Source organism: Salvia splendens, chromosome 14 (genome assembly GCF_004379255.2).
Source record: "Salvia splendens isolate huo1 chromosome 14, SspV2, whole genome shotgun sequence".
Lineage (NCBI taxonomy): Eukaryota > Viridiplantae > Streptophyta > Magnoliopsida > Lamiales > Lamiaceae > Salvia > Salvia splendens.
This window is the reverse complement of record NC_056045.1, coordinates 26,764,393-26,784,433: the sequence shown is the minus strand read 5'-3', so window position 1 is coordinate 26,784,433 and position 20,041 is coordinate 26,764,393. Positions and strand designations below refer to the sequence as shown.

Below are 20,041 nucleotides of genomic sequence, written 5' to 3'. Positions count from 1 at the left end.
GCTTTATAATAGAATAAACTAAAAATCATGGTTCGGATCATAAAATTTTACGATGAAATCATAGCTTATTGTATGCTTGAAAATAATTATACACTCATTTAAGTACTCCAAATTCAAGCCTTGTGTTAACATAATCAGATCAATAGTCTCATAACAATTTACATTAAATCTAGTACATATTTAATTATTTAATCAAAAATTGATTCATAATCTATTAATTAAATAATTTTATAATCCTGTTATTCCTTTAAAAGAGAGAATTTGGAAAAGAAACAAATTTAACATAAAATTGTTAAAGTTAGGAAGTAATAAAATGAAAAAAGTGATTTGAATATTGTAGGTAGAAAATGAGGCCCACATACTAAAATGATTAAAAAAATAAACTATTTTCGATTGAGAGAGTATTATTTATAAAATTATGATAATATAATACTCCATTTTTTAAGAAAAAATGTGGTATTTATATAATTTCAAATAAATTTTCAGTCAATGAAAGAGTGTTGCATATACACCGGCATATTTCCTGCTGTGACTTTGGTTATAATTAATTATTGTTCACTATAGTCCATCATCTCACTTTCTATTGGGTCAACACTAGATCTCGAATTTCACGTGAAAAAAATTGTTTAAGCTTGGCTATGCAAATATCTGAAGACAAAAACAAATAAAATACCACTATTGTCTATTGTGAAATATGATTAATTATTTATTACACATTTTGTTATAAAAAATTTGACCAATACAACGCGTCGTTGAGAATAATTAAGAAAATATCTTACAAATCCAATTACTCGTATTACGCAATTTTGGTTTAAAAAGGGAAAGAAGACTTAAATTATTACTACTACTATTTGATTGCAGTTAATACGTAAATCCATATTATTCAAATTTTATTTATAAAATATATTTCGAGGTCAGAGGGCTTTCCTCCACCAATCAGAGACACGCACGTCATCATTTAGTTGAAATACATAGTAGTCATCAATTTCGTTGAAATATTTCTTCATGTATCAGGAAAATATATTACCGCTGTCGCATTTCCGTTGTCTGTCCGTAACGCCGCGGCGATTAATCAATATTCAATCCAAACCCTTCTCCGGCGAAGAGACAACTGCTGCAGTTCACTACTACGGTACCTACTTGATGGAAGCTAATTGCATTGTTTTTTTCAGTTGGATTTTTAGTTGATGCTGCATTCAATCATTCTGTTTTTTTTTTTTAGTTTGGCAGATCGATTTTTTGGGGGAGAAGCTGTTGTTTCTGTTTGCAACGGCTAGAATTTCGGTTTCCTGTCGCAGGTTTGGCTATTTTGGTGGTACATTGTTTGATTTTATTGTGAATTGCTGTGGAGATTGTTTCTTAATTTAGCTAACTTTTGTCGGTTGTTTTTGGTGTGTAGAGCTGGATTGGATTCAGATTCAGTTGGTGTGAGATAGTGTCGTTTTGTTACTGATTAGAGTTTTAGGATATTGCTGAATTGATGGCAACTCCGAGAGGGCCGAGACCGGGGGCTTTTCCTCCCAATCATAACCCTAATGCACTTGCTAATAACCTACAAAACCTACAGATTAATCTGTCTAATCGCCAGGAATTGAGTAATGCCAGTAGTGGTGGTCAACAGCCACCGCCTTTTGCTACTGGCCAACCATGCCCGCCCCCATCTGACGCGTTTCAGAGGGGTTTTGCACCTCCTGTGGCTCCTGGTCAAAGCACATTGCCTCCAGATGCAATGCCTGCTAGACCAGCTGGCCCTACACCGGTATCTCAGCCTCTTCCTTTTGCTTCAAGACCTCCCCCACCTGGGGTGTTACCGATGGGTTCAGCACCTCCTGTGGCTCCTGGACAAAGTACATTGCGTCCGGATGCGATGCCTGCTAGACCAACTGGCCCTACACTAGAATCTCAGCCTCCTTCTTTTGCTTCAAGACCTCCCCCATCTGGGGTGTTGCCATCTTCCATTGGAGGACCTGCTGCTCCTCGTCCCGGACCATTAGGTCCTCCAACTCCTCTCCAAATGTTCTCCAATGGACCGGCTGGTAACGGACCACCTGCATTTGCCCCTGGGATGATGCAAAGTGGGTCAAGGCCTCCTCCTCCAGTGAGTAATCTGCAAAGGCCTCCTCCCCCCACTATGCTGTCATCTCAGGCGCCTTCTCAGCCTCTAAAAACTCGTCCTGGGTTCGGTGGTCCACCCACTTTTGTATCGTCTTCTGTAGGTCAACCAGGTCCCCCGTTTTCAACCCTCCCGCGGGGTCCTATGTTTCCAGGTTCATCAAACATGCCACCTCCTCCAGGTCCATTGACTCCACCACCAGTTCAGGGAACAGTTCAATCTTCAGGCCATCTTCATGGCATGCAGTCGTGGCCGCAGCAACTGCCACAGGTGACCTTTTGAATTATACATTGGTTGTATTTTGATACTCTTGTCCTTTCAAGAAGATTTATTATTTATCATTCTTTCAATATTCTTTATTTTATGTATTATAGCCTGAAGAGTCATACTTTGGTAAACTGATGCTAATTAAATGTGTTGTATGAGCACTTATGTGACTTAATAAAGCTTTTGACAATATATTGTCTCAATGTGACCATTATATCAGTTCTTTATTGTAGGATAAAACTAAAGAAAGGTTTACCATATATAATGTGGTTGTCTATATCAACTAAATTATAGTATTATACTACATACAATGTACATTAAATTATTAAATATTGCTTAAGTTGTCCCTTAAATTAAGTCTTTTTTGTAGGTGGGTCTATCTAGTCCTACCCATGGTGCTATGCAACTGCAGCAGCTAATGTCTGGGATGCCACCAGGCCCACCACCATTTCCAAATCAATCTATGGCCATGGGTCAAACAGATCCATCACAAATTGATGCCAATCACATACCACCCTATAGCTCAAGTTCTGCTGTTATACAGCATGAGACTCATATGGATAATCACGCAAATCCTCCTCCGGTATGTTTTAGTTGTTATCTATGCATACCTAGCAATTTCTTGTTAAATTCTTCTATACTTTTTAGGTCTAGTATTACTGTCCAATCTAGCAATTTGACATCTCTTGATTTAAGTGATAATACTTATTTGTTTACCCATGATATAATTAGTTTTATCTAATTCTATTTTTGATCCTTTCTTTGTCAAGCCCGCAACAAGTACTTACATAGTCAAAGACAATGGGAATTGCAGCCCACGTTACATGAGATGTACTTTAAATCAGGTATTGAAAATGACTTATTAGTTGTTTATCTTATCATTAGTTTCTTCACTACTAGTTTCCCTAAAAATAAGTTTTCTTCATGACTAGTTGTTATAGTTGGTCCTCTATCCTTGTTATTATATTGCACATAAAAAGTTTCCTGTGTTTTCTGCTTATTAGGTTCCATGTACTGTAGATATTCTGTCCAAGTCTAAAATGCAGTTGGCTTTATTGGTCCAGCCCCTAGCTCTTCCACATCCGTCTGAGGAGCCCATCCATGTAAGAAAAATTCTTACTCTATCTAATAATATTTGGCGCTTCATTCTTTTTTTCTTTGTAGTGGATGGTGGCAAAAAGACTAGTTTTCTTGTGTGAGTTGCAACAATCGCATCATGTAATGAACAAAGTATGTTTTACAACTGGCCTGCCATAGGAAACCATCATTAGACATTAACTTTCACCAATATAGCTTTTAACTTATCATCTTACTGAGCTTCCAAAGAGTAACCTTCTCAAAATCTCATATAAAAGGGGCCCAGTAAGATGGTCATTCACACGTTCCATGTGGCCCTTGTGGTTTTAGACTGGAGATCTAAGAACAAATGCATTCACCCTTCCTGCCAACTCCTTTATGTCAATGGCGCTTAAAAACATCCATCTAGTAAACTGAAACTCTTATATTTACCATCCACATCTAGATTTGTACATACCAGTTGGTTTGGAAGTGTGTTGATTATTATCCTCATTGTTTTCAGGCTTATTGATGCTTGAAATTTTCTTTAATCTACCAAACTTCTATCCCCCAAATTTAGTGGTTGTTGGTCTACTTGTAGTAGAACTTCTTGCGCAATTTTCTTGTCCCTACTTATATCCAGAGCTTACCCACTGATTAAGCTTTGCTAGGTTGTTGATTTTGGTGAAAGTGGTCCTGTTAGATGTTCCCGTTGCAAGGGTTACATCAATCCTTTCATGAAGTTTATCGATCAAGGGAAACGCTTCATTTGTAACTTATGTGGTAAGAAACATGGTTGTTGAATGTTTGTTTGATACTCCCTCCTCCCCATAAAAATATGTGCAATTGAAATGGCACGAGAATTCATGCATAATTGGTAAAGTAAGAGAGATGAGAAGAAGGGTAGTTAAAGCAGTGTTAGTGGATACTGGATAGTGGGACCCACATTATTATTATTATTATTATATAATGAGCTGTAATGATGGGCCTTAATGGTATAAGTTGTAAATAAATTGATATATATGGATAATGAGTTGGAGACAACTTTCCATAAATGGAAATGCCCATACTTTTATTGGACGAGCGGAAATGGAAAGTTCACATATTTTATGGGACGAATGGGAGTACTAAGTATGCTATCTTGCTATTTACTCAAAAAAGTAAATTTTCTATTTTGATCGACCCTTATCCTTATGCTATTTTGTTCTATTCTCCATTGTAGGGTTGCATGTAATTAATTGCTGACTGCAGTTATTGACATTTTCACCTTATCATTTGTGAATGGCTGAAATGCGAACTTATAATACTTGGATCTACACTGTTACAATATCTTTTTTTGGCAGGATTCACTGGTGAAGTTCCACATGAGTATCAATGCAACTTGGGTCCAGATGGTCGTCGGAGAGATGCTGACGAAAGACCTGAATTATGCAGGGGAACTGTTGAATTCATTGCTCCTGAGGAATACATGGTTAGGCATATGAGACCTGTACTGTTTTTTAGCAAGATATTTGATATGGATGTGATAATAAAATGTACTCCTACTTAACTAGTTATACATTGGCCATAGAATCATTGGTGTCACCCTTGACAGAGAAATTGTTCTGGACTAAATAAGTAACAATTGGGACACACTGGTGCTGAGAGAGCATTTCTGATCTTGATAATATTCCTGTCAACTACCTTCTGCTTGTGCTACATCAGCAATAGGGCTAGTGTGTAGATCAATTAGTTCTTGGAAAATTGCGAAAATCATTTGGAAGGTCCTTCTCATGGTAGAAGTCATTTTGGAAAAGTATTTCCATTATAATACCTGATGCTTAAAATAACCATTTTGTTGTTCTGTGTGAATATGAATATCCAAGTCAAAAGCTCCTTCAGATGCGCCTGAGTTTTTTGCACATCTTTCTCAAGTTGTAATGAAGCATTAATTTTGGTCATCAAAGAGCTACTTATTTCCATAATGAGATGTGATATGGCAGTGGGCTGGATGTTGTTTCTCAAGTAGAGCACTTTTGAAGAACATGCATATATTAGTTAAAACTTAAAACTATAGAATTTACATTGCCTGGCGGCCTGGCCACCATTTCCATTGCAACTTCAAAATTGTGACATTTTGAACCCTGTAATGCTCCATCTACTTGGTTTTGTGACAGTTACTTCATCATTTATTTAACTTTGCTGAGATCCTGAAAACCACTTCTCTTGAGCCACAAATTTTTTTTGCCATTTGCATTTTTCCGACATATTCAGGTGCGAGATCCAATGCCTGCAGTGTTTTTCTTCCTTGTTGACGTATCAATGCATGCCATACAGACTGGTGCTACTGCAGCGGCTTGCAGTGCAATTAGCCAAGTTATACCCAATCTTCCTGTAAGTTCACTCTTGGACATTCTCTATCTGGCATCTAACATTTGATGAGTCTAATTATGTGTTGTTTCATTCTAACTTGGCATAAGTTTTGCGTTTACGGTTTTATCTGAAATTCATGAAACTGGTATTTACAATTCTAAATGGGAAAAGGAATAGTACTATAGAAATCGGCTGCCCCAACAAAATTACCATGATGCTGTGATCTTGTCTTTTGGATTTATTATGAACTCTGAAACCTCAAATTTTTTTCATGAATTCTGGAATCTCTAAAGTTTTCATTTGATTAATTTTGTTTTGTTTTTCGTTGTCATGAAGGATGTATAAGAAAGTACCAAGACACAAATATTGAATAGTTGTTGCATTACTGATTAAAACTAACATTTAAAGTAACATTGTGCTTCTAAATGTGAAAGTAACTTAAATTTAGCTTAGAACGTCAAATTTTTTTTAACACATTGGCCAAGGGAACAAGGCTCACCCAGTTTGGTGCCTATGTGCTGTTTTAGCCTCCAAGCTGTCTTAATACCTTGCAAATTCTGCAACAGCCTTTTTGCTAGGGACTATTTGGTTAGTTGCTGTTGGTAGTTATCCAAATGTTCCCTTTAGAAATTGAAGTGGTTGCAAGGGAATGACCATGTGAAACTTACAAACTCCCAAGAGCTTTAGGACAATTAAATAGTTTCTTTGCCATCTCACTACATAACTAGTTAACCATCCCAAGATATTGTGGTGGCTAAGATAGAACTTTATTTTGCACTGAGATATAAGAAGACTACTTGGGTTTGTTACATTTTGGCTTCCCTAAGAAAGAGAATAACGAGCATGGTTTGGCATTAATTAGCCTTTTCTTGCAGGAGGGTCCTCGAACCATGGTGGCCATTGCTACATTTGACTCCACAATCCACTTTTACAAATTAAAATGTGCACAACAGCAGGTTTGTTAAGAGTTACCAGCCTTTACCTATCAGTTGAATATACTACTTTTTTTCTTAAAAACCTTCATGCCTTTTTACCTTGGAGGTTTGCTTTATACATAATTGGCAAGTGTTATATGGTCTATCACTTTTCCGGTTTTGAAATCCCCTAGGCTTACTAATTTGGTTTAACCATTGAGCCAGATAAGTGGTTTTATCACTATTGAGTTAATGGCTTCTGCTAAATATGCTAACAGTTTTATCTGTTCTGTTTCCGTGCAGCCATCTATACTCATAGTTCCTGATGTACAAGATGTATATACTCCTCTTACAAGTGATATCGTTGTTCAACTTGATGAGGTTGGTTCCTTTTCAAATTTGTGTGGATTACATGTGGCCAAAAAAGCTGTCCGCACTCCGCTCTCAGCTTCTTATTATCTCTCTTTAAATTCAGTGCCGTGAACATTTGGAGATATTGTTGGATAGCATACCAGGAATGTTTCAGGATAATAGAACTACTGATTCAGCATTTGGGGCTGCAGCGAAGGTATGAGATGGTTATAAATCGTAATTCAGTTTTTGTATGTGGCAAATGATTTCTGTTCAGAAGTGTGGCCACAAAAATGAACCTTGTTGTTTTGTCTTACCATAGGCTGCTTTCCTGGCAATTAAAAGTACTGGAGGCAAACTTCTTGTTTTCCAATCAAGTAAGCTTATATTCGTGAATACAAACATTAGGTGAAGATGTGTGAAATATTGTCTTGTACTCATGTTCTACTTTACTATTGCTTTTATATTGTTAGACTCTTGTATGCATTTTATTATTGTTAATACATAGACATGCGTGTGTCTGTATTTTCATTATTGCATTACTAGTGTTCTGCTCAATTTCTCGTGTCTTGGTTCATTTGAGGGTTCCAATATGTTGTATCAGTAATTTTTTAACTTCGGTTAATATAATTGTTCATTATGCTGCAGTCTTGCCATCAATTGGTATTGGATCCCTTTTTGCAAGAGACGCTGAAGGCAGAAGTAATACACCAGCTGGAGAAAAGGTAATGCCGTAATAAAGTTTTCATTAGCACTCTGTTCTCTCAAGATTCATGTACTGATACATACATCTGCACTTGCGCAGACATCTACACATTAATGTTCACAAGTTTTAGCATTCTGTATCTTGTTTTAGGCAACTCAACTGCTGCTTAATTCATAAGAACATGCATTGGTGTTTTGTTCATATCTGTCGGTTGGCTTTCTATCTGTCTGGGTGCATCGCAAAGTACATATGTGGTGCATCCACTTGCTAATTGATTAATGACTTGCATTCCTCTTCCAATATCAGGAACCTCACAAGTTACTCCAGCCAGTGGACAAAACTCTCCAAACCATGGCCGATGAATTTGCAGAGTACCAGGTAACTTTTAATTATTTGTCAACAACAAAAACGATGTCAGCAAAATACTACCATAGATTTTGTTTGGCAATTGTAACCAATTACATCTTTGTCCTTATCATGCATTTAACACTTAACATTTTCAGGTCTGTGTTGACTTGTTCATCACAACTCAAACATATGTAGATGTTGCTTCTCTCTCTGTTGTTCCAAGAACCACAGGAGGGCAGGTATGTTACTAGATATTTAGATTAAAAACATATTGTATTTGTATAAAAGTACCTTGAGTATCATTCTATAGATAACAATCATATAATCTATAACTCCAGTATAAAACTCATAGGTCCTCACAACCATTTTGTTTGCAATACTGATGATTGAGATGCATTTCTTCAGAAGTTACAGAGATGAAAATATTTAATGGATATTTTTACTTCTCCAGGTGTACTACTATTATCCTTTCTCGGCTCTTTCTGACCTTGCTAAGCTTTCTAATGATCTTCGGTGGAATGTCACAAGGCCTCAAGGATTTGAAGCAGTAATGCGTTTGAGATGCAGTGAGGTTAGTTTCTAGTCAGTTTGAACTTTGATTTACATATTTGTCATACAAAAGTTTCTGAGGAAACGCAAATTTGTATTTTCCGAGTAGGGTATTCAAGTTCAGGAATATTCTGGAAATTACAACAATCGCAACCCAGCTGATGTGGATTTTCCTGCTGTATGTCTCTCTCTCAACATGTAGATAAATTGTGTATATAATATCCATCTCTCTTTCTTTACATCTTTCTTTACTGGTCCTGGTGGTGATTAACAAGTAAGATCAGAAATTCGTTGCATGTCCTGGCTTATCCAACTGAAAATTGAAAAAACATAATATCAACATTCCATCTCCATCTCAATTTCCAGTGTCTGCTTATTCATTCTTCGCATATTGGATGGGATAGGCATGATAAATTGACAATTCTATCATGTATATTTTAGAGGATTGTTTTTTAAGTACATAGAGATTCTGTTTGCTGCTACAGTGTCTCACAAATACTCAACGATTTCGACTCATCAATTTATTTTTGCAGATTGACTGTGACAAAACTATAATGGTGTCCCTAAAATACAATGACAAATTGCGGGAAGAATCAGGGTGTTCTTTTCAGGTATTTTAATCCCCCCTTAGATTTCTCTTTTTGTTCTTGGTTGGAAAAGCTAGGCTCATCTAATCACTATATCATTTTGATTTTTAAGTGTGCTCTTCTTTACACCACCATTTATGGCCAAAGGCGAATTAGAGTTTCAACTTTGTTTCTGCCATGCACCAACAACCTCACTAGTCTGTTCGTAGCTCCCGACTTGGACACCCTATTTTCTTGCATCTTGAAACAAGGTAATTTATTTATTTCTTTATTTATTTCTTTTGTGTTTGCAAGAATCTCGTGTTCTGCTTGTTTGTCTCTTGAGTATCAACTAAGTGCCTGCTCTTTCCTTTCATCCTTCCGTATGGTACATTAAACTACTATGCACTTTGTAAATCTTTGGTTCTCATAGATTATACACAACCATCAATATAGTTTGCTGACTTTTCTATTCTTATTCTTCTAATATGACAGCGGCCAAGGAAATGACTTCAGCTCCTCTGTCTCGAGTTAAAGATAAAGCAACAAAAGTTTGTATCAATATTTTGCATTCCTACAGCATGTTTTGCGCTACCAAATCATCTTCTGCACTACTTATGCCAGAAGCACTTAAATTTCTGCCGCTTTATACCCTAGGTAAGATTCCTGTCATCCGGGACTACAACTAGCATATATTTATCCTAAAATTCTCAGATACGTCTGAGAAAAGGAAGATACTAAAAGAAGATATACTGCTAATTATGGATAATAGTTTATAAAATATAGATAAATGTTATGAATTTGAAGAAGAGAATATGAATGAGGATACCACTGAATACATACCAATCGACGACGGCATAAACATGTGGACAGAATCACTTATTTTTGTTGCTTGCTTAAATTTGACCATATATATGCTATCAAAGTCTTCTCTTCTGACTCCTTTCCCAGCCATTTTGTGTGAGAGTGCGATGTATAATATATTTATTGTGTCTTTTCCAGCTTTACTCAAAAGCCATGGATTGAGCTCTGATGGAAGAATTGATGAGAGATCGTTTTGGTTAAATTATGTTTCACCTCTACCCACTCCCTCTGTCATTCCATTGATTTACCCTAGGATGATAGTCATTCATGACCTTGATGAAAAGGTTTGTATTTACCTTATTTTGTATCATTATGTTTTCACATATATATATGTATGTATAATTTGTTACACTTCTTATTAATGATTGAATGTCAGGAATTGGAGGATTCTATTATTCCTGCTATTATCCCACTCTCCAGCATTCACATATCTGATGAGGGAATATATCTTCTTGAGAATGGGATAGACTGTTTAGTATATGTTGGCGCTTCCGTTCAGCAAAATGTTTTGACACGGCTTTTTGGTATATCATCAGTTGAAGAAATCTCAAACCAGGTATTCTTTACATGCTTGATAGTTGAATATACATTTTTGCATATGTACATTATTATACTGTTAAAATCCCCATTTATTTGCTAGAAATTTATGTCTCTTTTCCCATTTTCAGTTCATGTTACAGCAATATGATAATCAGTTGTCGAAGAAGCTAAATGATGTTCTAAACGAAATCAGGCGTCAGAGGTGTTCCTACCTCCGGTACGAACATATCTTATCCTTGTCTGAGGGAATTGATGCGTTATTTCATTTTGATGCACTTTTTTCACTTTTCTTCTCTCCGACTTGCAGATTGAAGTTCTGCAAAAAGGGAGATTCATCAGGTTAGCGAACGCAATCCCTGCTCCCGAAATGCTCGGCTTCCTTCGTTCAATGACCCTTTTTCTTACCAGAAAACAACACTGCTTATATTTTGGAATTATAAGACGCTTCATCTTTGGAGATTTATATGTTTGTTTTATTTCTTAGCAGAGGCGATGTTTTTGTCGAACATGGTGGAAGATCGTATGCCAAGCGGAGCTGCATATGCGGACTTTGTAGCACTTATTCGCAGCGAAATCCGAAAGAAAAAAGCTTGAAAGTTCTCATCACCTCGGAGTAGAAACACACTGCCGGAAACTGACAAACTATAAAATTTCATTGGTAGAGTCCTTTTTTGGCTGAAAAGAAAATATTCTTTGACTTTTATATAGAGGAGAATGATATAGTTACATATAACTGAGATGAGTATGTTTTGCTGATCTCAACGTCATCCATTTTTTACTGTATAGAGATGCCATTTTTGGTAATTTAATGCTGAAGGTGATTCATATAGCCGTAAATTAAAATTTCAATCTAATTTATATGCGTATAGTCTAATTGATTTGAGTTGGATGTGAGAGAGAGATTGTACAATAAAAGGAAGAGGAATTAGTTATAGTCGAAATGCATGTAGCTCTTATATCTTGTCTTTTAACATCAATTTTTAAGTTGATAATATTAAATTTCAATTGTGGGAAAACCTAAACCAAATTTTTCCTCGATTAATATGATGCTAAATTAAAGTCTCCATCATCACAATGTATCAGTCTACCATTTATAATCTCATTTAAACTCTGTATGAGTTTTAAGAAATTATTTGTCTTTGTGAAAAAAATGTGAAAATGAGTTAGTGGAACATAGACTTTATTTTTATATATTGATTTTATAATAGAATGTAAATGTAATAATTTGCGTGTTCACTTACTTAAAATAGAAAAAAGGTAAATAAGACTTTAAATTGTGGACCCCCAAAATCGGACATTTTTTCACAGATGTAGAGAGTATTAAATTTTGTTTTAAGGTTTTGCCAACAATATAACAAAATTTTTGTTCTTAATATTTAAATGGTACGAATAAAACAATGCCGATCATAAATTAAAAGTGGAAATTCACAATAAACTCAAAGCAAGTGAAATGAATAGAGAAAGAAAACAAAAAAAGGGAAAGAATATAAAGCAAACAAAGCAATCCACGGCATAGATATAGTAGTAATAAATTCTAAATGTAGATAATTTTTTATTTAAATAATCATACTATAGATATAGTAATAAATCCTAAATGTAGATAATTCTTATCAAGAAAATATGCTACACAATTCGAGTTGCTAGTATATTTGAAGGTAGTTAATTGCTACTTTATTCTCCAATAAATATTCGAAACTTATCTCAAATTGTGCAAAATTGCACTACCTCTTGTTCATTAATTTCGTTCCTAATCCTAATTAAATAGTACTACTAATGAACCTAATGAGTAATGACTACGCATCTTCTTCTAAGTCAAAATTTAGTGATTATAGTGAAAATAATAATTCAATTTTCGTCAAACAATTCTTGTATCCCAACATTTTATAGATTTAATGAAATTTAATTTTTAGAATATAAATTAGGTAAAGTACTAGACAGTAATTATTGAATTTTTCCCTCAAATCAATTTTGTCACTTTTAAATAAAAACTATTTGCCGTTCTAATAAAAGCGTGTGACATTGAAGCCCAAATATGTGTATCTACAAGAATAAAAACCAGATATGCACTATCTGGTTACATTTAATGTTCTTCTTTAGTCAACCTTACACTATTGTCATGCATGCACATATAGACACAACAAAAACAATACTAAAAAAACTAAACATAACGCATACATAAATATATATATTCGTCTATATCTTCCTCCCTCCCTCCCTTTAAAAAGCATAAGCATTTTAGCTCAATAAGCAAACATTTGATGTCAGATCAAAAATTCAAAATAGTTGGATGAAGAAAGTTGGCTGAATTGTTTTATGGGCTTTTCTCTTTTGCAATAAAGTTCCAATCTTTATTGTCTATGTGATTAATGGATGCTATGGTGATAAGTTTGCTGAACCCTTTTTTTGTTTTCTTGATTCTATAGTAACTTGTTCTGGGAGTTTCTCTACAAGAATTCTTTCCCATTTTAAAGATTTTATTTTTGCAAGAAATTCCAGATGTGTGTGCATATGCAAGCATAGATTTCCTTTTTATTGTCGATGATTATTGATTATGCATTGCTAAAGTTATTGTATAATAGTTAACTGCTGGGAAAATCAGAGTAGATATAGTGTTAATTTACTTCATTGCTGATTTGTTAGAGACATGAGATTGATATATGTAGTCAATTTAATTTTCTGCCTCAATTAGTACTAAATTTTGGCTCACCTTAGGATCATAGGTTTCATCTCTAGGTATAGAAATTTCGAGTATGCCTATATCCAATCAAATATCTACTGGAGTTGATAAAGGATCTCACCTTAATATACTTGCATATATAGCTGAATGATGAGCATATAAATTTCTTGTTCGTTCTTGAAAATCGTCAGGAAATTACATGATACAGTGTTTCTTATGTTACATATTTGAATGAATCATAAGATAAATGGGAAGGAGCTACCTTCAAGTAACTGTAAGTACGAATTATACGACATATTTTCATATGTGATACTAAGTCTGTTTCCCTTTCTTGTTGTGATTTGTATTTGTTTCTTATGATTTGTGATTTGTATTAGTATTGGAATTTAACTATCTATCTGTTTATCGTGGATATGCAGAAAGAAACATGGATGCAGACATTCATTTTATCGTTTCAGAGCCTTGGTATAATATATGGCCGGTTGAGCACGGCTCCCCTGTATGTATTTGAAACAATTGACGCAGGAGACATTTCCTCGCCAGAAGAGATACACGAACTCTTCTCATTTATTTTCTGGACCCTCACCCTCATTCCCTTGCTGAAGTATTCTTTCATCGTATTGAAGGCTGATGACGATGGAGAAGGTAACGGTCTTGATCTCTTGTTTAGAGTCGGGATAGCGTTTTTGAAACTCAGACTTCATTGATCCTTGCAGGTGGTCCATTTTCGTTATATTCATTGCTCTGTAGGCATGCTAAAGTGGGGTTGATTCCATCCAATAGCGGTTCGAGCAAGATGTTGTATCATGAAGAAGACGAGATCTCTTCGTCACCATCTCAAGAAAAAACAGAAAACAAAGCTAGAAAGGCTATAGAGAAGTATAAAAGCTGCCACTATTTGCTGTTATTCCTTGCTCTGCTCGGTGCTTGCATGATATTAAGCGATGCAGTTCTTCGACCAGCAATTTCTGGTTGGCCTTTGTTCGATAAAGTCATTGAAATAATACTACTGATAAGACTGGAAAGCTAATCTTGAATCGTGTTCAAGTGCAGTGTTATCAGCAACGTCTAGTCTTGGACGTTCGTTGGCGGAAATATCAAAAGGTAAAGAGTTTGGTGCATACAAACGAAGAAGCAAGAAATTAATATTTTGAACTAAAAGTTGTTAGCTGTTTTCACCAGTTTTCTATTCAGACAAATCGAAGGACCATGTGACCAATGCCTTCAAGAAATGTAAGTCGTTGCATGGTTCGATTCGAACATTAGTAGCCTCAACTTTGTAAGATATCCATCCAACATCCTGATTTTCTCCGTATGTATCCAGATTTGCCCGCTCCTGTGGCATGTGCCATATTGGTTGGCCTTTTCACGTTGCAGCATCACGGAACGAAGAGAATTGGGTGCTTCTTTGCCCCAATCATCATCACATGGCTTCTCTTCATCAGCGGGTTCGGCCTCTATAATATTATTCATTATGATGCCCAGATCCTCCGTGCTGTCTCCCCAGTGTACATGCTAAGGTTCTTGAGGAAATTTAATCTCCGACACGGGAAACTCCTAAGCAGCACTGTCTTATGCATTGCAGGTTTGATCAGTCTACTGAAACACCATTCTATTTCCATTCGACAATCCATTTTGAAGTAATTATTCCTTCTGATCACGTGTTATCAGGGTCGGAGGCGATGTTTGCTGACCTAGGCCACTTTTCCAAGAAATCTATCAAGGTAGGTGTAACTTGGATACATACTGGTCTCTTGTAGTTGAACAACGAATTCTTCCACTAATGCAGGTTACGTTCATCTGCTTCGTATATCCTGTCCTTTTGTTAACATATGCTGGACAAGCTGCATTTATCTCGAAGAATCTTCATGCTGATGGTGCATTTCATCTAAGTGAATCCATACCTAATAGTAAGATTTCTTTTTCCTCATATCTCCTTCTGTGATAGCTGGATCGTCGGTTCTTATTATTGAAACGATCGTTTTTCAGGGGATCTTGAGCATATATTTGCTGTGTTGTCGCTGTTTGCTTCGGCTGTCGGAAGCCAAGCTACCATTACAGCTGGTTTCTCAATCATACACCAGTGTCAGGCGCTCGACTGTTTCCCCAGAGTAAAAGTTGTTCACACGTCGAATAAAATCTTCGGGCAAGTCTATGTTGCCGACGCAAACTGGCTGTTTATGGTTTTGAGCATAGCATTCACCATTGGCTTGCATGATACATCAAAGCTTGCAAGAGCAACAGGTATGGGCTCTTGTAGCATTTTTGCATGATACTCGACCTTTTTCTTACTCGTTGTTGTTGTCGTTTCTGATGGCAGGGTTGTCTGTTACTACGTGCTTGTTGGTAACGACTTGCTTGATGTCGCTCGTGATTGCTCTGTACTGGGAGAAGCATCTGTTTGCATCAGTATCTTTTCTGCTCTTCTTTGGCTCCGTTGAGGCGATATATCTTACGTCAACATTGACGAGTTTCTTTCGTGGCGCGTGGTGCTTGTTCATCCTATTCGTATTCTTTATGACGATCATGGCCGCCTGGCACTACGGCACTCTCAAGAAGTATGAATCCGATGTAGAGAACAAGGTATCGATCGAGTGGCTAACGGATTACAGTCCTCGTCTCGGTGTTTCCAGGGTGCCGGGTATTGGCTTTGTCTACTCCGATGTCGACACGGGAATCCCTGCCTTCTTCACTCATTTCATCTCAAATATTGCTGCATTTCATCAAGTTGTGGTGTTTGTGACCTTCAAGGCTTCTCCCGTGCCGTACGTCCACGAGAGCAGGCGGTATCTCATAGGCCGAGTCGGCCCGACAGAGTACAAAATGTACCGCTGCATAGTGCGATATGGATACCACGACAATGTCAGGGACACGGATGACTTCGAGGATGATATAATCCGCTCGATCGGAGAGTTTATCATGAGGGAGGAATACGACCACGAAGCATTAAATTCGCCCGAAGGTAGGATGATCGTTCTAGGTACCCCGTCGAACGACGGGGACGGTCTGATCACCGTCGCAGATATGAGCTCGAGTGAATGCTCTTCGACCGTGGGAGTAGGCGAATCTCAACGTGTTCTCCTGGATGCTCCATCGAGCAGCGGGAACAGGAAACGGGTTCGATTCATGCTGCCCCCGGAGAGCCCTGAAATGCGAGTGTCGGTTTCGCAGGAGCTCGGGGCAATGATCGACGCTCGGGAAAGCGGGACTGCGTATTTCTTGGGGCAGTCCCATTTGATGGCGAGGCAGGGCTCAAATTTGTTCAAGAGGCTGCTGGTAATGACTTATGTTTTTCTTGATAAGAACTGTAGGGAGCCTCCAGTTGCACTCAACATTCCTAATGCTGCTCTCTTGGAAGTTGGAACAGTTTATAAAATATGATACTCTTGTTTTCTCGAAATCCACATGGGCCGGGGCGACCGACTCCACCGGCAGTTCATGACGGTTCAAACCTCAATTTTGTGAAGCTGTCGCTGGCCTCACGGTGCGCCAGCTTTGCCCTAATCCTTTGCGATTGGGGTTCACTTACCGCCTCTGACGCCGTTGACAACCTTCTTTACTATATCTGATCTGAGTTCTATTTTTTGGATCCACAATTGATTTTCATATCCAAATGATAACCACCAACTTGACTTCATGTAACAACTTATCTAAATAAAATACAATAAGGATTTCGAATGTCTTTATCTTTATGTAACAATTCAAATGTTTGAAAACACCAAATCCAATTTCAATGTCCCATTTGGTTGATGTATAGTAGTATGATTTGGAATTGTATTGCAGTAGCATGAAGGCTAAATACAAGACACAACAAAACAAGGAGATTAAAAAACAACTTGAGCTCTCCATTGTTGAATTTTGTGTTGGTACAGATTTGAACAGAGAGATCACATTTGAACAAGAGTCATCAGTTTGATACCATACTCTCCGATTCTTTCACGAAGCCATCACCCGTCCAATCTCTATCAGATTGCAACCCCTTCTTAGTGGCCTTCCTTTCGCGAATCGCCTCTTGCTGCCTTGCCACCAGATCCATGTGGGTCGTGAAATAGTCAAGAGAAGCCCTGATTGTGCGCATAAAGGAGCAAAAGTGAAGAACATCGTCACAGACAAATACCAAGGCTCCTGCATCTATGTGAAGCTGTTGAGAAAGTTTGAAGTTCATACCCCCTGAAATCTTCGATGGATGAAAAGTTGTGCTTTTTCATGAATTCCTGCAGCTCAGAACAAAGCGTCTTCACGAGACTGTATCCATGCATCATCACGCCCGTGCAGACCTTGAAAAAAATCATGAATCGTTTTAGCAGCTGATCTGCTTTCTCTTTATTCCTAGCACCTGATCTCAAATCATAAATCAATTATTGACAAACCTGAACTGTATTGGCTCCAAGAAGTATGAACTCGGCTGCATCATTCCCCGTCTCAACTCCTCCAATAGCAGAAAGCGAGACATCTTTATCAGCAAATTCCTTCTTCATCATCTGTGCAATACTCATCACTTTTGCAAGTGCAATGGGATGGACTGCCTTGGCTGAATAGCCTCCGGGAGTCGAATATCTAAAGTTCACATACAAATTACAATGCGATAATTCAGAAGACGTGGGGAGAGTTTACACTCAGAAAAGGTTGAAACATGTAAAAAAGAGTAGATTTTACCCCTCCACACAAGGCTCAGGGCGCAAGGTGTCAAGATTAATCCCCATGACGCTCATGATTGTGTTGATCGCAGCAACCCCTTCGCATCCGGCTTGCAGAGACACTCTAGCTGGCTGTACAAAGAAAGAAGATTGCAGCAAAAAACGAAGGAAAGTTAACATCACATTACATTATTTAGTTAAGCATAATCTTCCAATGTCAGGAACATGATTCAAGAAATCGCGACACAGATAACCAGCAATTATATATGCAGATTTAGATAACAATCACAATGCTGATACTAGAGCTCATGTATGCAGATCACCCAAAAAATGTTAAAAATTAAGTCTACCAAGAAACTAAAGCTTTTGTTCTTAAATATATTGAGCAACAGGTTCCCAAGAATAAACATTGTGCATATTTGTTTGTTTTCAACAAACCAGCAGAGATCGTTTTCTAAGAAGTACAAAACTGGCCATAATTTGCAGTAGCGAAAACACAAAACCTGCGTGATGTCCGTGATGTTTGGAGTCATCTTTGCCCAAACAGGGACAGTTGCTTTGGCATTAATCCATCCACAAACTTCTTCCAAAAGCGCGCAATCTTGGCCAACAGCCGCACCCATTTTACGCTCTGGCATTCCATGAGGACACGAAAAGTTGATTTCAAAAGCATCCTGCGAAAAGAAACATCACGTTTGAGACCATCAACTTGCTAACAAGATCAAACTGACAGATAAGCAGTGGCTTACAATTCCAGTTTGCTCAACTCGGTCAATGAGCTCCTCCCACGCAGCTTTGTTGTACTCTTCCATGATCGAAGCAATAAGTATCCTGTCCGGATACTCTTCCTTCAACTGCTTGAATTCCTTCAACATAGTCTCTAGAGGCCGGTCGCTTATCAGCTCAATATTTTGCCACCCTATGATTTGCCCTTTAGGAGATCCATTCGCTCCAGCCCGTAATCTAGCATACCGAGGGGTTACATTCACAACTTTTGAAGAATCCAGTGACACCTATACACACATGTCCATGTTCAGGCCTTTTTTCCATCTTCACCAATTCACGATCTACCAGAAACACACATTTTACACACAATATTGGTGCAAATCTAATGATTGACGCAGCAGCCGCGTAGTACTTTTAGAGAACGAAATCTAGATGACCCACTTTCAATCAATTCCAACTACCATCCATAATTGTACACAAAAAATCGAGAAATTGCACTGTCCACTACGAAATAATCCAGATTCAGCTATTTCAACTTGTTATCCCAATCTAATACGAGTACTATCACTTCTCAAAAAAATCATTTACACAGCTCACAAAATCAGCAAAAAAATGAATTTTCACATCACACTTAAAATCGAAAAGCAAAATTTATCAATTAGTAAAACAGAGCTAAAAAACGGTACCGTTTTGGCGATAACAGCGCCCCAGCCTTCGTTGAAGGCGCGCTTCATGACAGTGTAGTTGGTTCCAGGCGGACCCGACCCGATGACGAAGGGATTCGGCATTTTGAGCCCGTTTACCGTCACGCTGAGATCAGGCTCCGCAGCAGCCTCGCTCTGCGCGGATACTCTGAACCCGAACCGGTTCGGAGCGAGCACGGCCCTGCGAGTGACCGCAAAGTACGCCGCTGGAGTGCTGATGTGAGCAGAAAATCTGAGAGATTCCATTTTTGTTTTGGTTGGAATAGTGAAGATGGAGAGATGGCGATCAAGATGAATATCCTGGAATCGGAGTTGCGATTATAGAAAGTTAATTGCTTTGGACTGTATTGAATTGAATAATGTTAAGAGATTAATTTGTGAGAATTTTGATGTGAAGATTACGTGTTGATAATGATTAATGATTTTGTGATAATGTCAACAGCGGAGCTGAAACAGCTTACAACTCACATGATGCTTCTGTTTTCGATTTTTTATGTATATATATATATATATATAGTATTACGTAAAATCTTCGATAAGAGATTATAGGAGACGAGGAGGCGCCCGTTAATCAAATGTTTAACTAAGAGACAGTACATGTAACCCTCCATCTCTTAACCATCTCATTTCTTACTTATTCATTCATTTTTATTTTTATTTCCAACAAATTC

The 20,041-nt window shown here is 37.5% G+C and overlaps 3 protein-coding genes across 6 annotated transcripts; 2 read left to right on the top strand and 1 right to left on the bottom strand.

Moving 5' to 3' along the window:
- Positions 1-1,013: 1,013 nt before the first annotated feature.
- LOC121765807 (protein transport protein Sec24-like CEF) lies at positions 1,014-11,463 on the top strand. Of its 3 annotated transcripts, none has more exons than XM_042162051.1 (26): positions 1,014-1,132; positions 1,223-1,298; positions 1,400-2,383; positions 2,751-2,963; positions 3,151-3,225; positions 3,385-3,483; positions 4,108-4,219; positions 4,780-4,907; positions 5,690-5,809; positions 6,664-6,744; positions 7,006-7,083; positions 7,178-7,270; positions 7,376-7,430; positions 7,702-7,778; positions 8,066-8,137; positions 8,263-8,346; positions 8,559-8,678; positions 8,766-8,834; positions 9,190-9,267; positions 9,356-9,494; positions 9,718-9,879; positions 10,225-10,370; positions 10,463-10,642; positions 10,755-10,843; positions 10,934-10,965; positions 11,114-11,463. In XM_042162051.1, exons 3-26 carry the CDS (start codon positions 1,481-1,483, stop codon positions 11,218-11,220), a joined length of 3,312 nt encoding a protein of 1,103 aa, XP_042017985.1. In that variant the 5' UTR covers positions 1,014-1,132; positions 1,223-1,298; positions 1,400-1,480; the 3' UTR covers positions 11,221-11,463. The 3 variants fall into 3 exon arrangements, with proteins under 3 accessions (XP_042017985.1, XP_042017983.1, XP_042017984.1); XM_042162049.1 differs by having other exon boundaries at positions 11,111-11,463; XM_042162050.1 differs by having other exon boundaries at positions 1,020-1,132; positions 1,231-1,298; positions 11,111-11,463.
- Positions 11,464-12,921: 1,458 nt separating this feature from the next.
- On the top strand, positions 12,922-16,880 carry LOC121763636 (potassium transporter 10-like). Of its 2 annotated transcripts, none has more exons than XM_042159697.1 (10): positions 12,922-13,577; positions 13,723-13,948; positions 14,020-14,274; positions 14,357-14,407; positions 14,486-14,536; positions 14,628-14,888; positions 14,975-15,027; positions 15,093-15,213; positions 15,293-15,547; positions 15,624-16,880. In XM_042159697.1, exons 1-10 carry the CDS (start codon positions 13,551-13,553, stop codon positions 16,682-16,684), a joined length of 2,361 nt encoding a protein of 786 aa, XP_042015631.1. In that variant the 5' UTR covers positions 12,922-13,550; the 3' UTR covers positions 16,685-16,880. The 2 variants fall into 2 exon arrangements, with proteins under 2 accessions (XP_042015631.1, XP_042015632.1); XM_042159698.1 differs by having other exon boundaries at positions 12,922-13,581.
- Positions 16,881-16,974: 94 nt separating this feature from the next.
- On the bottom strand, positions 16,975-19,832 carry LOC121763637 (dihydropyrimidine dehydrogenase (NADP(+)), chloroplastic-like). Its single transcript, XM_042159699.1, has 7 exons — positions 19,353-19,832; positions 18,690-18,953; positions 18,444-18,614; positions 17,960-18,072; positions 17,674-17,860; positions 17,471-17,580; positions 16,975-17,367 (listed from the first exon to the last, which is right to left on the bottom strand). The coding sequence occupies exons 1-7, from the start codon at positions 19,614-19,616 to the stop codon at positions 17,211-17,213; spliced, it is 1,266 nt and encodes a 421-aa protein (XP_042015633.1). The 5' UTR covers positions 19,617-19,832; the 3' UTR covers positions 16,975-17,210.
- Between the last annotated feature and the right edge of the window lie 209 nt (positions 19,833-20,041).